Source organism: Grammomys surdaster, unplaced genomic scaffold (assembly GCF_004785775.1).
Source record: "Grammomys surdaster isolate TR1022 unplaced genomic scaffold, NIH_TR_1.0 126182, whole genome shotgun sequence".
In the NCBI taxonomy this organism is placed as follows: domain Eukaryota; kingdom Metazoa; phylum Chordata; class Mammalia; order Rodentia; family Muridae; genus Grammomys; species Grammomys surdaster.
Window position 1 is genome coordinate 2,897,081 of NW_021620988.1, and position 19,164 is coordinate 2,916,244.

The following is a 19,164-nucleotide window of genomic DNA, read 5'->3' on the forward strand; positions in this document are numbered from 1 at the left end:
TGAAAAAGAACTATGTCCCCTGGGCATCCAGTATAGCACAGCTGCTTTTTTTCCCCATCTTAACTTAGCTACTTGGTTCCAAGGGGAATTCAGGTAAAATGTAGTTTATTTGGTTTTGGGGACTAGCATAAATGCAATGTAGTTGAGGAATTCGTGATGATGCAAATTATGAACCTAAAGGCTGGGTGAGAAGAGATTAGTCAGGTTGAAAAAGTGGGGTACTAGAGGAAGATGGAATGTTGGTAATATTTAGGTAGTACGATGCTTGGAACTGTGATGAAGTTTCATTGTTAGTACTGACCAGCTCCAGGTTTGTCAAACCCTAAAACAGTCTGGGAACTGAGGTCTGTACACTGCATCAGCGAAACAATTATGGTAGGATAGTTTAGAGACAATACCATCACAACCAGGTCCATTTTGAGCTGTGAGGATTTTAGGTCATTATAAAGTATCTTTCATAGCATTCCATGTCCTTGGTCTTGTTCAACATAAATGCTTGAAACATTAACATAGAAATTCTATCATTGGGCCCAAAGAAGTAAGAAAATGGATTTAAGTTGGGTAATGATCCTGATTGGGTCATGGTGATTTTGAATGTGCTTAGGCATGTAAAATGTGTTCTAGTAAGATCCCTAGGTTAAATATGCATAGCATTCAATTCAGACTGCCTTTAGTGAAAGAAACTGGTGAGAAAGGAAGGCTTCATATTCTGTAACAGGGAGCTTGCTCTTTAATGAAAGTGTTCAGTAACGGAAAGGTCAGTTATCTCATTACCCTCATTACTGTATTCACAAACATCCAAATTATAATTGCTGTGTAAATAATTCTGGAATCAAACCTAGGGCCTCACACGTTAGAAAAAGTACTCTCTGACTGAGCTCATTTTCAGCTCCATAGATAATGGTCATGTTCTGTGTCCAGTTCCTGTCTTGGCTCTGATAAGGTAGCACAGCTTCTGGAAATACAACTCCCTGTTAGGCTTCTGGGTGGCATGGATGAAAAGCTGGCTCTTGATAAATCTTGCTGGGATTCTCATTGGTCTTAAACTATAGTTTTGAGACTGTTACATCACTAAAAGGAGAGGGTTTTGTTTTTGTTTTTTTTATATGAGGTCGTCAGATGCCAGAGTTAAGACAATTGGGACCTGCCATGTGTGAAATGAACTCTGGAAGAGCAGTCAGTCCCAAGTGTTTTTAGTTTTAATTAGCCTAGTATTTCTAGTTAATAGATGGTTATTTGATTTTGGATAAGCACTCTTTTATGAGCAAGTTAATATTGAGGCTAGTACTCAGAAACTAAAGAATTTCTAAATGGTTAAGCAATGCTATTTACTAGTTAGCATGTGAAAGAAACACCAGAAGAGTCGTATTATAAAGTTATAAAGTTTCCATTATTTATTTCTCCATTCCTTAAAAACCAAGCCCCACCTGTTGATCCCACTTCGTAGCACTGCATCAACAGCTTGCTCAGCCTGCGAGCTGGTCTACGTTCTCTTCACTTCTGCTTGCTAGATGATCTTCAATAATTTTTGCAAACAGATCCCTCTTTAATAGATTATACGCAAGAGGTAAAAGCTGGCCAGCAACTTTGTGAAAATACTAAAAAGCAAAGAACATAACATCAAGGTGAGAAAATGGCAGGTACGGCTGAAAAATACATGGAAACACACTTGTGCAACAAAGCCTACCCAGTCAACAGTAAACACAAGACATCTCCTTGCTATTCTGTCCTAAAGACAATTGTTCACCTCAAAACAAAACAAAACAAAAATAAAAAACATGTCCTGAAGGCAATTCAGAAGCATTACAGATTTACCTTTCCTATCGTCCATAAATGTTATCAACCTTTTGTCCCAAACTGCCATTAAACGCTTTCTCCTTAACTCTTTAGTTAAGATTTTTTAATAGACCTTGTAATAGATATGACAAATATGATGTTACAAATCACTTTATCATTTTTTTAAAAAATAATTTTTAAAAATTTTATATGTATGTCTTTTGCCTAAATGTGCACCACATATTTGACTTGTGTCCAAAGAAGTCAGAAGAGAGTGTGAAGTTCTAAAACTGTGATTGCAGCACTTGCGAGTGGCTGTGGATGCTGGTAATGGAACTCAGGACCTCGGGAAGAACAGTCGGTGCTCTAAAGCACTGAGCCATCTCTCCAGCTCCTCCCCTTTATTCTCAGGCTCATTCTCCACCACGTAAGCATTTCTTCCCTGCTAGGATGTCAGTCTCAGGTTTACTGAATGATTTCACAGCATTGCTTTTACATACACCCTAGCAGGAAACCCAGTAACATTCTTTTGTGAGAAATAGCATTTATTTAAGCACTTATACAATGTACCAAATCTTTTCATTCTTCATGTGATTCTCACACCATCGAGTTTGTTTTTTTTTACCTACCTCACATCAATGGCATTTACGGTTAGGTCCTTTGTGACCACTATATTATTCTACCTGTTTCTACTACTTGAATACTTTTTACTGATAAACTAGAAGCCAGGCAGAGAGGGGCCATACGATGCTTTAAACAGGGTTCTCAGTCCTTTAGGGTTTTTAACCAGTCGATCAGTTCATCAGGACTCGCCCCATAATTCAAAGTGGGGGACAAGGAAACACTAATCTGTGATCAAAGCCCTCTAGATGACTGATACATACTGGCTTGGTCTTGCTTCTCAGTATAGTCTATAAAGTGGTGGCATTCCCATCACATGGGAATGTTAGTGACTGGAGGGTCACATCTCTGACCTATTCAGACAGTCTGCATTAACAATAGCTACAGGTGGCTTCCAAGCATCTGCCGTTTTTGAACACTGGACTTAAGAAACTGGAATGGAACTGCTGTTGTGAGCCTGGAGAAGGTGCCCTACCAGTGACTCACCAAAGGTACAACGAGGAACGTGCATGCGCACATGAGAAGGCAATTTTACAGGTAGGAAAGGGAATAATGATAGACTACTAGCTCCAATATTTTAATTAAAATACTTGAAAGTAGTATTTAAGACATGGTAGTACATGACACCCACCTCTACAGAAACCAAAGGGGTGTATACATTTCCACATCCATATCCTCAAGCCTATATAGACACACCAAAGATGGCATGCCCCTGGGATATTGATATTCAAACTGAGTTTAATGTGAACCGAGGAAACAATTCTGCTTATTCACCTTTGCCAGAATATAAGATTTCAAATAGTTTAGAACTTTTACTTTTAAATCACTTCCAGAGGACTGGCAATACCAGCTGGATCCCTATCTTGCAAGCTCGAAGTTGAGAAGAGAAGCACCCTTGAGCGTGTGCACACGGTAATTCGGAAGGGAGGAGGTTTACTTACATGAGAGCCATAGCAAAAGAGGTCCATTCCTAATTCCAGCCCCATGCCGTAGTCACACTCATCGTTAGCAAACTGCACGAAAGTCATCATCTCCTGAATGGGAGCAAACGCTTTCAGTCTCTCCTCATCACTTGCAGCGTCCACAATTGCCTTGCAAATTCTCTTAAGGTCAGCTGAAAAAAAAAATCATGATGTAAAGCTATCAAATACAAAAATCACACAATCATCTTTAATGGTAGATTTTAAGTAAGGCTTTTCTGTATGTCTTCTACTAACTCAACTGATACCGTCTTAATCTGCCATGAAAATGTCAATCATGTTACTTCTGTTCTGATTCAAGCAGAAGCTTGGGCAATAGGAGCCTCAGCCCCAGCCCTTCCCACAGAGACTGATTATCTCTGGTCTCAGGGAACAGGTGAGACAGATCAGTGAGAGAAATATATAATTCACATTTAAAATATCCACATAAGGGCTCCAGGGATTCACTCTGGTACCCAGGACTGGCCACCTAAGTTGATTACCAGATCTCATGAGGCAGCATGAGAACCAACTGCCAAGAGTTATCCTATGACCTCCATAGGGTATGTGAGGATTTCTCACTCCCACTCTCCCCTCCCCCTCCCACACCTCCCCCACCCTGTCCCCCCAACTAAAAATAGATGAAACTAGTTTAACCCAATACTCCTAATATAGCACTGTTTCAACATACAATCAATATAAAAATGTTTAATGCCGGTTCAACTTATAAATTTAAACAAAGTTTTGTTTTAAACAAAATTTTAAACAATTTAAATTATGCCGTTTGTCAGTGGCATTGGCCACATGTGAAGTGTTCAGGAGCCAATCATTGAACTCCTCAGCCGGCATCAGTTCCCCCAATAACTTGCTAGAGGACTAGTGATGCTGGAGCAAACAGGGTGAAATATAAACTGTCACACAACACATCCCAACTTTCTGGTTGGATACACCACATAGAAATGAAAGACTGGTAATGACTAAGACTTTTGTCCCGAGGAACAGGTGGCCATGTGTATGAAGCAGGAGTACCTGCTGCTTCCTTGAGGAGGGACTAATTCGGCTTCTCTTTAAATTTTATGCCCACAGAAACAAAAATATCAAGATTGCAAATGGTGGGGGCGGGGTGAGGGGTACTCCACAGTAAGGAAACAGAACAACAGGTGGTTCTCCTTTTCAACAGAGGGTTAACTAAATTTTGTGTAATTGCCTTCCAAGTATTTCTGTGTGACTGCATGAAGTATTAAGAGTATGAAAACTAAGATCTTCATCAAGACTAGTGCTTTGTGACTGCAACTCTTCAGTCATTACTAGGTCAAAGGTGCTAAAACAGGTTAGAAAGAAAGAACCTATGCAATGGGCTAAAGTCCCTTAAGTTCTTCAAAGTATTCACCTTGCTTGGAGTATTATGTGACAGCACACTGAGTACTCTGTATCTTTTCACATCCTAGACACCCTATGAAATAAACATCATTGCCTATTTTGCAGATGAAAAAGACAAGGCTTAGTGACACTAAAATAGCCTGCTCAAGATCAGGCTATGAATGCCTGAGTTTGCTCTTAACACCTACTTATTTCCCAACACAAGAGAAAGTTCTCCATGTTTACATACATGCACACTTACACATGGACACATTACCATCTGTCTCAGGGAGCTCTCAGTAGCCAACATTGGCGTTCCCATGCTTACATACATACATGCACATTTACACATGGACACATTACCATCCGTTTCAGGGAGTTCTCGGTAACCAACATCATTTTTATCTACAGGGACAACCAAGCCTGCACCGTGAAAAGTCTTTGTCACAACCTAAATTCAAGAAAAAGACAAAAAAAAAAAAAATCATCAAAAAACAGACCATGAAAAGAGACCCAAAAGAACAAAAGACCTGCCTCCCCACCTCAACACACACAAACCCTGGATGCTGTCAAACCAGAGCATCCAGGGACATTATCTCGGGAAATCTGGATCCTGGGAAGAATACATTGTTTTAAAACCAGAAGTAAGCATTTGAAGAAATTATAAAATAAATGGATTATATGAATCATGCTAGTCATTTACAAGTTTGTAACATGTCAGCAAACAACCAGAACTGTTACAGGAGGCAAGTCAGAATAGCAGTCCTCTCTAGACAGAAAGCATAAAGACTCTGGGTTTGAAAGGAAGATAGACTAGGGTAGAATCTAAAAAAACAACAGAATTCACCAATGCTGCCAAATTCAGTCACCTATTTTTGAACTGGGAAATTCAGACTCATGGATAAACGCCCACAAAGCAGGATAGTGCTAACTGGTGCCTTTACAGACGAACCGAATGGCCAGTTTACTTTAATCATTTATCCTCAAAGATGAAAACGGGCCGAGCTTTAGGAGCCCACAATCATAACCCTTCTCAGTAACATTCCTTTAGCATTATCTTTAGATCCTTTTTCTTTAGTTCTACTTTTATTTTTATTTATTTTTTTACTTTTTAGCATTATCTTAGGCTAAGCCATCTCTCCATCCCCCTGATTGGAATTCTTGATTCTCCTGCCTCAGTGCTGGGGTTACAAATGTGCACTGACATAGTGGGTCTTATGCCATGACTCACACAGACTTTGCATTTTAAAGTACTCCAAGGAGCCACCTACTGGAAAACACAGCTACATTACATACTGCAGTGAGGCACTCTATCAAGTATATGCTAGGTATATATTCTATAGTATATAGAATGCAGACTATATGCTAGTATGCTAGGGCAAAGTCACTAATTACTATTGGAACTGAGTTTTTCAGGAATAGGAAAGTATGAATTAAATGGAAATCTCACAGTAACATTAAGAATTATACACACACCGGGCAGTGGTGGCGCACGTCTTTAATCTCAGCACTTGGGAGGCAGAGACAGGTGGATTTCTGAGTTTGTGGCCAGCCTGGTCTACAGAGTGAGTTCCAGGACAGCCAGGACTACACAGAGAAACCCTGTCTTGAAAAACAAAAAACAAAAAACAAAAAAATTATACATGTATTAAAAAGGATGTGAAAACAACTGTCATCATGGAAGGAGAAAAGTCAAATTTTCCTTTTAAATGGTTTACTTTGTATTTATATTACTATCCTTTAATGAAAAACAAACACTGAATATAGATTTGGGAGGAGTAAGAATAAGCACAACATGAAATTGAAGTTTCAGTCATATTTACACATGAAGCAAAAGCAGTAAGGTCTCTGAACTAAATTATAGCTGCTAAAAGAATAAACCAAGGGTCTTCTCAAAGAACCTGCTGACCATTACATCCACAGAAGCTCAATCTGGTCAAGACATCTTCAGGATACGTAATAGCTAGGTGAGGTACATGTCTCTTTCTCTAGGAAGAATTTTCCTGAGCCAGTAAGGTAAAAGAAGACTATAAAATGTCAAATGTCACTGTAATTAACCCATGTTTAGAAACTGTTTCTGGTCTGTAGAACTAAAGACAGAGTTGCTAACACAGCAATTCAGTGGCAGTGGTTTATGCCTGCCACTGAATCAACATTAGAGAACGAAACAGGTCGGCAGTACCTAACTAAGTACTAAGAACTTTGCACAGTACAGTTCACTCACAAGGACTACGTACAGCTAAGCATGTTCAGAGCAAACAGCTTGAGACAACAGTGAAAGAAGAAATGGGAAGACGCCAGCCCTCACTTGCCCAGTAGTTAGGAGAAATGCCCGCAGAGAGTTCTTTCACATATCTGTAGACTTACTGACATTCATAGCTGAAAAACCAAAAGAACCCCAAGCTGAGAAGGACTTTCTCCTTTACAAAATACTTTGTCACACTGCAAGCTCTAGGAAATGCTGCTAGGGTCAAGGAGGATTCAGGAGAAAATGAGCAAATCTTAACCCATACTGTTTCTAGAAAGATAACCACCTTTGAGGTCTTAGTTAAGTCACTAAGAAGTATAGAACTACACCACTCCAGTACCTTGCAATAAAATGAGACCTCGGCCACCAGAAAATGAAGTTTACTATTAAGCACAAAGCTGCTTTTCTCTACCTTTCCACAATGGCCAATACAACAGGATTAACAGACTAGAATGTATTATGCAACCACAGGAACAGGCTCCAGGCCGAGGACTCAGCTGGCATGCCAACGTGCACATGCAGGAGCCACTTGACCCCAGCTATGGAACTATCTGAGTCCCTGGGGAATGGCATACAGCTGTCCTTAGGACAGGACTAGAGAAAAGTACGTGGTGTAGGTGGGGAGGAGCCAAGGGCGGAGCACAACAGTCAGAGGAACAGGTCCATCCCTACCTTCTTATCTCTCTGTCTCATCTTCACAGTCCTCTGTTCCAGTGAGTATCCTAGTTTTCTGGCTGCTTCTGTGAGTTTTTCATCTATGTCTTTCAAAATGCTAGTTTTCTTTCTGTCTGTTACTTCTTTGAGTTTTTTCATCAAAAATAATCTGGAAAAGAAGCAAAAGCTATTGTTAACACTGCTGGCCTCTGTTTATACACAGGAGTCAAGGAGCTGAGACAAAAATGTCAAGTTCCGTGCAGTCCTCTCCAAGTCCTCCTAGGTAGAGTCAAACAAGGAATAACAACCAATGCGAAGCTGCCAGTCACAGAGACAGCTAGCATGCCTGTATTGTGTATCTTCACTGCAAACACGACAGGGAAAACGATCAAATTGCAGAGGCTGAGTTAAAGTCATACTGCGGGAAACTGAAAATTGGCATCCTCCCTGGAGAGGGCTGGCTCAAGAGGGAAACACAAGTGTGCTTGCTGTCCACAAAAAGAATTTTAAAGATTTTTAAAACCCTCACCCTCATAGCAGACCTACACTAGGGACTTGCAGTAGTCATTCCGACCATATAACTCTTCACTCCTCTTTACATATCAGGAAACTGAGGCACAAAGGATAGTAAGGATGGACTACATGTCATGGAGACCCACACCCCAAAGCCAGCACCTCCTCACTGCAGCACAGTTGCTTAATTTAATCACCACGGACTGTGTACATCAAGAGATCTATTAACCGGTCCTGGTCCTGTCAAAAATGTGTATAAACCCTTTCCTCAGGCTCTCTCAAGGAGGCTAGGAGGCCTTCAAGTACCCTGTGTCTCTCCCTTAGGGAAATTCACACATACACTGTCCTTTACAGGAGGTATTTCCCACATTATTCCATGTAAAGTACTGTGCAGCCACCAAGCTGCTGTGATCATCTGAGTATCACTCACAGCTACTAAACATGCTGCTGAAGGATGTTTAAAGACGTGCTACCTGCAAACCAAAGCAGTGATCATAACCACTTTCTTACACCCACTGGATGCCTGCATGTCTGAATAAAGCTTTACCCATGTATTTTGACAGCCTTCTGTAATGATTACTTAGAACATATTGGCTCACAAAGTTATGTAAATCTTCTCATGTTGAAACTTCTCATTACACCAAGTTTACCCCATTATGCAACATGAAAACCATCTCATTCATGACCGTTATTAAGAAGTTCTAGTGAAAAGCTGTAAAGCTCATCATGATGGTTACTAGCACTTCCCATCTTATTTTTGCTAAATCTTCAATTTTATCAACATCAAATATAACTGGCAATTCTTTTGGTTTGAGAAAATATCTGCTCTCAAATACTTGTGCCCAAATAAAGTCTGTCAATCACTACTCCTCAGCAAAAGTCTGTGAAAGTTCAAATGACAACTTTCAACACTTCAATGTGCAGAAGTGCCTCCTACCTATATCCCATCTCATCATCCAAGATGTGCTGGGCTTCAGAGAAAGATCTAACGCACTTGGAGACATGCACTGCTGATGTCTTTACGCAGAACAATGAACAATGCAATTCTGCTAACCTACTGTCCGTATGCTGCAGTCTTACTAAGGTGCTAACAGTACCACCAACAGTAACCACTACCTTTGTGCCACTGGTGCACAAACAAAAACCCAGAACCCATTGTATTACTACACTGTATTTAAGGTGGTATGGACTACCATGGGTCCATCAGTTCAAAATGATTGTAGCAGTTAGTTTTAGGGAAGGAAAGCAGAATGGAAGACAAAGCATCACTCCTATTGTATAAAGACTACAATTTGTGAATATACATTATTTTCCACATGCATTAGACAGGAAAAATCAGAATCATCCCCATTCTGTTATTTGCCATCTTTATAACAATCAGAATCATGGCATTTATAGTGCTTTTATAATTTAGATAAAATATAATTTATAATGCAAATCTTTTGTATTTATTTACCTTATCTTCCTTATTGCTAAATGTATTGTTTCTAGAATTTGTTTTTATAAATGATTTAAAATAATAATGCCCTGAGTCTGGTCCCCAGCACTAGAAATTTAAAAAGAGATATATTTATATGCTAAGGTACTTTTAAGCACCTTATAGCACATCTACTAGGGAATAGGACGATATAAAAGATACTGCCCCTGCCCTTGTGGGGCTTACATACATGCTAGCTAGCACAGGATGGACAGCACAGGATGGACAGACAATATGCGAGTAAACAACTACAGTTTCTAATACAGACAATGCCAGTTTAAGTTGAATGATGAATCTTAAAGGTTTAGAAAAAATGTTACCGAGGCCAAGGATATAACTCAAGTAGTAGGCACTTGCCTAGGATGTTCATGGCCCTGGTTCAGTCTCCAGTACTCAAAACTAAAACAATAAAAAAAACCAACAAGCCCACAGAGAAAGAAAACTTACATCAATTATAAATCCCAAGCAAATTGTACATACATAAGACTCAAAAGTCTTACAAGAGAAAGAAAAGAATGTTGCTGTCATCCAGGTACATTAGTGTATATTCAGCATAGAACAATGGTCACCTTGGATTGACTTGGTTTGAATTATTTAATAATACATTATACTGTTAAGTCAGGGGGACATAAAACCCTTTAGAGTCATACAAAACATGGTCTATCTATTTCAAGTGATAAAGATTAACCTGTTTAATTACAACATAAACTGCATACCTACTAATGAATGACTTCAAACCATATCTGTGGTCAGTACCAATTGGTTCATTCAGCTGGATTCTGATCCCGTCCTACATGAAAAATCGGTGCATTTCCCATGCTATTTTTAGCTGATTCCACATGAGATCTGGCTGATCCCAAGCAGAAGCAACTCTTCCAAGTCTGAAGGGAGGGATAGGAAGTAGCAACCACGCTGCTGTAGTCCTACTTCAAATAAGCTGTAGGGGCAGAGGGCAGGGCAGTTCTGGTATAACTACAGATCAACGCTGTGGCCCTAGAGCAGTTCATTTCCCAGCCTCTGGATAACCGCAGAGACAATCACAGCTGATGAAAAGCAGCCACACAACTGTTATCCCTGGATGCTCAGCTTGTCCCAGCAGCCCTTCCAAGGATTCTGTAAATTCCTTACTCCTGAAAACTTTCCAGTTTGAACTACATTGCTGTCGTTTTTATAATGAACTCTTAATGGCACCATGTAAATGTGATGTTTAGTGGGGAAAAATACAACAACCCTTCCCATGGGGCATGTGAAATTAAGATCAAACACTGCTTACACAGTTTGGTTTTTTTTTGCACCGAAGGGGATGAAGACCAGGGGTTCTGACATGCTAAGAACATGCTCTGCTACAGTTTCAGAGCTCTAGCTCAGCCCAGGATCCAGCAATATCATTACATAAGCAGCTCCATAAGCTTTTGATGACCAGCAGAACCTGTACAAGGCTGGCTTCCCAAGTCCCAGCAGAGCGCTCTAGCTGTCTGCAGTACTGAAATCACCACAACCCTACTTTGTACCGTGTGGTAGACATACAAACAATGAGTCAAGGAACTAAAATGAAACCATTTCTTACTTGATGGCAGCAAACACATTATCTCCATTTTGAATAATTATGCAATTTTTCTTTGCTTCATTTGTACCCACATATACAGGAAGTTCATCAGGAGAATCCCTGTTTTAACAAAAGATAATAAAAGTTTAGCTATCCATAATTTAAATGCCAACAAACAGAAAATCAGGTCTACAGACATATTTGTACCTGTAAAAAAGTAGAATAAATTTGCTAGGTTCAATCTCCAAGTATCTTCAGACTATATACAACAAACCTTACATCAGAATCTACAGCTAAGGCTTTTAGTACCTAATAACTTTTTACTCAAATAGTAAAAAATGAGGAGTCTGTCAACAGAATATCACAAACAACTGCTGATTGTCTTCATTTTAAAGATATTAAGGAAAAAAAGCAAAAAGAGAAACGTGGAGTAAAAGCAAAAGGAAACAGGACAGATATAAAACACTGAAGCGTCTTATTCATGTCTGTATCTAATCTTTTTATTTTAAAATTGAAGAAACCAGTAGAGAGAGGTCAAGGTTCTTGGCTAAGGTTCTAGCAATTGATCAGTGCCAAAGCCAAGAACAAAGCTGTCTGAGCCCACCGCAGCCCCCCGAGTTCTGTGCAGTGCTTTTCCCTAGCCAACCCTCATATTTCTTCTGTTATTTCACCTCAGCTTCAGGACCCAGCACGCCCTCCGGAAGTGGACAAGGTATTTCTCACATTCCCTATCTGCTGACATTCTACAGCATCTGTGGGTGTTCACTTAGTTCTCACAATATTCCTACCAAATATGTGCTACTATTATCCCCATTAGTTCAAGAGAGGAAACTGAGTCACAGAAAGTCACCACTGACTGGCATACTGCCATCAAGATAATAAATGGCAAGACCAATCTGTGAGACCTCTGGCCTCTGGAAGTGCATGGTTTAAGTCAAACTGTTGGTCTACATTATCTTACTTGGGCTGTAAAGCTCTTCTGAACCCAAAACAACCCAAAAACTTTATATTCAAAGAGAAAAAAGAAATCAGGGAACTCCAGTGTCAAGAGTTCACCAACCTATGCAGGCTAAAGAGGTGAAAGGTAGCCAGAATAACAGACAGACCATGGAGCCACCAGTAAGAGGAAAAGGAGTCTTTCACCTTGGGGGATGCCAGTGAAGGTCTAGTAAGACTCATTAATAGCAGAGAGGCTGTATTTTAGAGAAGAGAAGATCCTTTACCTGAAATACCCCATGTGGTACTGAGTTTTATTATCTCCAATAATAATGGTCTGGAACTCAGGAGGATCATAGTAAAACCTCCAGTGAAGATTACAGTTCAAGCCTGTGGGAGTTTTCTTCACGTTATGTTTCCCAGCAAGGATATCATAAGGACCCACTAACCGAAGACCCAGGCTTGGGGCCAGTGCATCTATAAGGAAAATAAGTTTATCAGGCAACACCGTCTAGAGGCAAATAGATAATAATGCCTTTCACCACTATGACTCTTTTCCCTTCTTTCTTTCTCCACTCTGTTCCCCCTTTTGGAGACAGGGTCTTGCTATTGGCCCTGGCTAGACTAGAACTTTATGTAGACTAGGCTAGCCTGGAAATCAGAGATCTATGTGATCTGTGCTGGGACTAAAGGTATGAACCATCATACCCAGCTCTAAAGGATTCTTTTCCTTCCTTTTCCTTTTTTTGAGACAGGGTTTAATCTACACAGCCCTGGCTCTTATAGAACTCACCATGTAGATCAGGCTAGCCTCAAACACAGAAATCCACCTGCCTCTGCCTACCAGTTCTAAATTATTCTTAAGCAGTTGTTTTAAAGAACACTTTTCAAGTCTGTAAAAATGTTTTTACTCAATGGAAAAGAAATCAGTTGAACAAAAATGTGGCACTAAATTTAGGATCTCCCCTTAAGTTTACTACTGCATTAGCTTCCCACTTACAGCGTTCCTGTCTTTAGTAGCCCAGCCAAGCTGTTCTGCACGCTTTCAGGCATAAGAGCCACACACTTACCTTGTCTCACTGCTATCTGCTATAGCTACAAACACACAGATTATGGGGACAACATCGATTAAGGATAGGAAAAAAATATTTCCTTTCCTGCTCGTCAGCTCTCACTGCAGGTTCTTTGGACTTCCAAGTTGGAGTGCCTGCAGCTCTCCTAGGAGGGTTACAAGCACTTAGGCCATTTCTCTCTCTGTCTCTCTCTCCAGTAAATATCCTTGATGAAAATTCTTAATTTACCTAGTCCATAAAACACATTTACAGAAGTAAAATTACAATATATGCACCTGCTCATTTTCCTTCATTCGTTATTCCTTAAATGAAGGAATGCCCTGACACTGCCTGTCTTGGCCAACAGGTGACAGTAGCATATAATAGCATTATGACTTGTATATGAACTTAAACCATAGCAGCTCATGTACGGGAAGCATGGTCCCCAGCTAATGACGTGTCTGTGACTAGTGGGTCAATGATCTTGAAGGGTTCATCCTATCCTAGCACTCTTGCTCCCTAATGCTGGTTGCTTCCTGTCTGTAAGCACTTTCTGATACATCCTTATGACATAAGGTATCACTGACCCCAAAACAATAAAGCCGACTAACTAACCATAGCCAGAAACCTCTAAACTCACCCTGCCCTTCTGCTGGGTAAAACCAGGACTTAAACTCACCCTGCCCTCCTGCTGGGTAAAACCAGGACTTAAACTCACCCTGCCCTCCTGCTGGGCTGTTTTCTCACATCCCAGCCATGAAACTGACTGACAGAAATATTAATTTGTTCTCTGACTACACACCTCACTAACTAGAAAGAACTGTGGGAATGGTCTTTTGTCTTCTCTTTATTAAGATGGTCTCACTGTGTAGCCTAGGCTAGACTGAAACTTGTGATACTCTCAAACCAGTATCTTAATTGCTGAGACTATAATAGGTATGTGTCACCACGTGTGGCTGAAAACACTTTCTCTATGAGCTGTTGCTGTCCTTCCTCCAGTTTCCTGCCATCTTTTCCAGTCACAGGAGCAGAAAGATGCTGGACAGACTCACCAGCTGGCTTTTCAGGATCAAGTTCTTCACAGAACTTCCAGAAATGATAAAAATCTTCAGGCAGGGAAAGCTTATAAAGATTCTCAACTTCTTTTCGAAGGTCACTGGAGACATCGGCTTCAGAAAACTTACTCTTCTTCACCTCAACTGTCTTTTCACACTGAAATTGCCATTATGAAACTTTAGTTCTCCCAAGGAAGCTTCAACAACCGTCCTTGCATACCAATATTGTTTACTGGTCAGTTTCCAGGCGCCACACACATTTTTCTAAACATTTACTCTTATTATTGTGAAGTGTGTGTCTGTGTGTGTGTGTCTGTGCGTGTGTGTGTGCATGTGTGCATGTGTGTTGGGGTCTGTGGCTGCTGAACAGCTTGGAGGAGAGCACTGATTCCCTGGAGTTGCCCAACATAACGGGAACTGACCCCGAGTCCTCTGCAAGCCCAGTGCATACTCTTAGCTGCTGAGACATCTTTCTACTTCCACTTTAACATATGTTGAACACAAACGAAAGCAATATCAAAAGCACGAGCTAAGGATATTGAAGTAAACTCCAAGGGGTTCTTTTGTACAAAACAGTTTACATGGTGGTCAAGAAATACCCACGTAAAGCATGTCTTTAAATGTGTTTCTCTATAACAAAAACAAACAAAAACAAAGGAAAAGTGTAAAGTTGTCATAAAAGCATAAAGGCTTCTGCTTTGTCTTGGTACCGAGACGCCATCATGTCATGAGACCTTTCATTTAAATAGACTCATCACATAACACACCAGAAGCAAATGATCACAAGTAACCGGATAAAAAGGACTGATCAGATAAAAGCTGTTTCTGCCAGGTATTGCGGCACACACCTGTAATGTCACTACCTGGTAATCATAGCATTTAAGAGGACTGCCTGGGCAAAGCCATCGTGGGATACAGTGAAACCATCTTTACAAATGAACAAACAAAGCAAATGTATAATGGCGCATATGTATGGATAAGCCAGGATGAGACCAATTACTTTGCATTCTAACCTAAAACATCAATAAAGGGAAAAAAGCTGTTTCTTCATGAACTTCAACCACAGTTAGGACTACTTACCACAGTCATTACTAGCCTTCCATTTAAAACCAGATACCTTCCTTTTGACATTCCAAAGAAAAAGAGAGGAGAGGTATGGTAGAGTTAGGGATCAATAGTCTCTAATAAAATGGGAATGACCTTGGAGCTAAAAGCACTTACTTCAGAAAAGGCGTTGTAATGTGATGTAATAATTGCTTATTCTTTGCATCTCTATCATCCGGGCAATGTAAGCACGCTAAGTTAAAGATGCTGTTAGGAAGCTGACTCCTGTCTACTAAGGCGTCATCCTCAGTTTGGGTCCTCTGTCTTGTTTTCTAAGTACAATCGTTGTCTTTCTGGGAAGTTAGAGCCTTTCCTAGATCCCTTGGAGTAGGTTATTTCCATTCCATTTCTCCTTTCAACCCAGAGTTGCGGTTCTGACTCCAAGGGTAACTCTGCACATTCTAACCCCAGTGGGACTAGTGAGGTGTAGCAGCTAAGAAATAATGTTCAACACTGTACAATGCACAGGAGAGCGGCCCCCGACATGCCAGTTATGCTAGAGTTAGCATTTTCACCTAGGTGATAATTACATTTTCTCAGAGGTCTAACAATATGTATTAATAAGTATCATTCAGAGCCTACATACTGTATGTGCAAATCAGACAGTGTGTGAGAACTGTTTTTGATGGCACTGTCCTTAAGGGGTTGATATGCCAGCCAACAGGAAAATAGATAGTTACAGGGCTTTCAAACACTGGAGTACACTAACTAAATGGAAGGGAAGTACATTTAGGCAATATGGCTCAATCTTAATATAATATTCAATTAAGAAAAGTCCCCAGGACTAGATGTGTGGTGGTATTAAACAGAATGGCACTTATAAGCTCATAAATTTGAGTACTTGGTCTCCAGGAGTGGCACTATTTGAAAGGATTAGGAATTGTGACCTTGCTGGAGGAAATGTATCACTAGGGATAAGGCTTTAAGGTTTCAAAAAGCCCATTCCAAGCCCAGAGTCTCTCCCTGCTGCCTTCAGGTCTAGATGTAGAACTCTCAGCTCCTTCTGCAGTATGCATGCCTGCATGCTGCCACGCTTCCAGTCATGATGATAACAGACTAAACTAAGCAAGCCCCAGCAAAACACTTTCTTTTATGGTCATGGTATCTGTTCACAGCAGTAGAATACTGACTAGACAAGATGTACCATAAAAGCTTTTTAAGGAAACAACAAACTCTAGAAGAAGGCAAGAAAACCCTCCAAATTCAGGGTGATAGCTTCAGTGACTAGAAGCAGCAGGAAACGTTTAGGCAAAAAGGCTAAGGCACCTACATGGGTAAATGCAGAACTGTGGTAGTGCTCCTACATACAATATATATAGTCACACTGTCCCCTTCCCCAACTCCACATGACTTCAGGGACTGAATTCAAGTCATCAGTACTATTACTCTCTCTCTCTTTTTTTTTTTTTTTAAAGATTTATTTATTTATTATATATGAATACACTGTAGCTGTCTTCAGACACACCAGAAGAGGGCATCAGATCTCATTACAGATGGTTGTGAGCCACCATGTGGTTGCTGGGATTTGAACTCAGGACCTCTGGAAGTGCAGTCAGTGCTCTTAACCCCTGAGCCATCTCTCCAGCCCAGTACTATTACTCTCTAAGTCATCAAGCTGGACCTTGTTTAACGAAGGGTCTATTGTAGCCTAGGCCGGCCTTGAACTTGCAATGTAGCTGAGGAGGACACTGAACTTTTGGTCGAATTGCTTCTGCCTGACAAGTGCTGGGGTTACAGAGTGTGCTGACACTCTGGCTTTTGGGATGACTCCTAACATGCTTTCCAGCTGTCACCTAGGGCAAGCTACTTAACCTCTCTGTGCTCTGTATTCTCATCTACATTAAAGACACATTGTAGTACATGTTAGCACCATTTGTTTTTGTGTTAAATACAGAATAGCTCTATTTCAACAATCTTAGCAGATAACTGATGCTGGTTATTGTTGACAGCTATAAACATTCCACTAGATCATCTCCACGTTATTTCCAGTTAAGGCCATTATTCTGCCAAAGCAGCCCACAATCTTCAAAGAGACTTCTCAGCTCTTCTTTAACTCAAGGCGTTCACAATCCTCAACTCCCTAACAATTAATTTTGAGACAGCTGCTCTCTTTAGACCACATTTTAAACTTGGTATTGTGAGAAAACACAATACATGTGAAAACGACCAATGTCCATCATCCACTGACTGTTAAGTCTTAGCAAACGCCTCACCCTACCCAGTTGGTGGAGTAGCTGAAGTAACTTGTTAAAAGTTCGTTTCCCGGTTTAACTCTTCCCATTAGCTACTGTATGCTTAGGGAAACCATGAAATCATGGAAGAGACCAGACTGGCCAATCGATCACTCATCTGCAACCCTGTATCCCTTACACTACCATGTCAGGGGAATTTCTTATTTTTTTTTTCTCTGCCATCAAGAACGATTTTCAAACCTAAGTTGACTTAAAAGTCATCTTGTCGAGGGCGGTGGTGGTACACGTCCTGGAAGCAGAGGCAGGAGAATCTCTGAGTTCGAGGCCTACCTGTTAAGTTCCAGGACAGCTGGGGTTACAAAATAGAGAAACTTGTCTTAAACAAAAGTCGTCTTTTAACAACTCCAGGGCTTGTAAATTCAGAACTTTCTTTTACATACTTGCGGTAACCCCAAGGCGGGGGGAGGGAACTGAAGGTGAAATGTACCTTCGCGTGTGCCTCGCCGCCCTGACAGCTCCTCCAGTTTCCATCAGCTAGTTAGTAAGTGAATGAGTGAGTGAGCGAGTGAGTGAGTTTGTGAATGAATGAATGAACGGTCCGTCCGCCGGCTGCGTAGCTTCGCGGGAACTGCGTCCAGAGAAGCCGGTTGGCGCTGGAAAGGAACGACTTCCCCGGGTCGTTCCCCGGCAGAGCTGCCCTCGCCTCCGCCACCGCCCACAGCGTCCTCACACCCAGCGCATCCCGCCTGGCCTACCTGCGGCCCCGCCCCGGCCGGCCGGCGCTTCCCGCCACCGCCGACCATCCCGCAGCCGCAGCGCGCCGAGGCCCGCGTTCCCGCCGCTTCCGAGCGCCCGATACTGCTTCCGGGTTCAAAAGCCGCCAATCAGAACTGCCGCTCAGCCACTTGGCAGCCGCAATTTAGAGAATAGGCTCCGCCCCCCCCCGAGACCGAGAGGGCGCGAGGCCCCGCCCCCAGACCAGGGGTGGCCCCGCGCAAACACCGCCCCCTGAGCTACCGCCAGGACCCCGCCCACTGCCTAGCGTCAGTCCATGATGTGCTGGAGAACCCGACTGCCTTAAGGAGCTACAAACTTAGTCCTTAAATGCTTACTGGTGGCAAGAGAGATAGCTTTGAGATGCTGCTTCACTTCAGCCTTTTCGTTTTCTTCATTTCTACTCATCCATCCCTTTCCCTTCCTATTACTGCACTATTATTGCCTGACATTAATTTCTCTCGTCGTCTTCGGGAAGTAAACCAATCTTTTCTCTTTTCTTTCCCTCCCTCCACTTCTTTCCCTGTATCTTCACATCACCCCCTCTCCACCCCGTTCTCTTTCTCCTTCATTTTTAATACAATTCGGTTTTTTTTTTTTTTTTTTTTTTTTGCATGTTGGCTATGCTTAGTGTAAGCCCTGAACCACCAGCAGCTGTAGCACCAGGAAGCTAGTTAAAAAAGACACATTGTCAGGCTCTACCCAGAGTTTAAAAATCAGACTCTGACTCTCAGGAATAATACGATTTGGAAGACACACTCCTCCACCACCTTCCCAGCAATGACCTATTCCCCACTTTGAGATGGAGTCTCTCTTCCTTATTCATAATATGTATACTCTCATTTTGTGGAACATGTCCTTGGTTTTAAAGTGATTTTTTTTTAGTTATGTGTGCCTA

The 19,164-nt window shown here is 41.4% G+C and overlaps 1 protein-coding gene across 1 annotated transcript; it reads right to left on the minus strand.

Moving 5' to 3' along the window:
* Positions 1-1,368: 1,368 nt before the first annotated feature.
* LOC114612733 (histone PARylation factor 1) lies at positions 1,369-18,387 on the minus strand. Its single transcript, XM_028757744.1, has 8 exons — positions 18,248-18,387; positions 14,194-14,353; positions 12,377-12,566; positions 11,175-11,273; positions 7,636-7,786; positions 5,079-5,166; positions 3,339-3,511; positions 1,369-1,598 (listed from the first exon to the last, which is right to left on the minus strand). The coding sequence occupies exons 1-8, from the start codon at positions 18,293-18,295 to the stop codon at positions 1,467-1,469; spliced, it is 1,041 nt and encodes a 346-aa protein (XP_028613577.1). The 5' UTR covers positions 18,296-18,387; the 3' UTR covers positions 1,369-1,466.
* Positions 18,388-19,164: the final 777 nt, after the last annotated feature.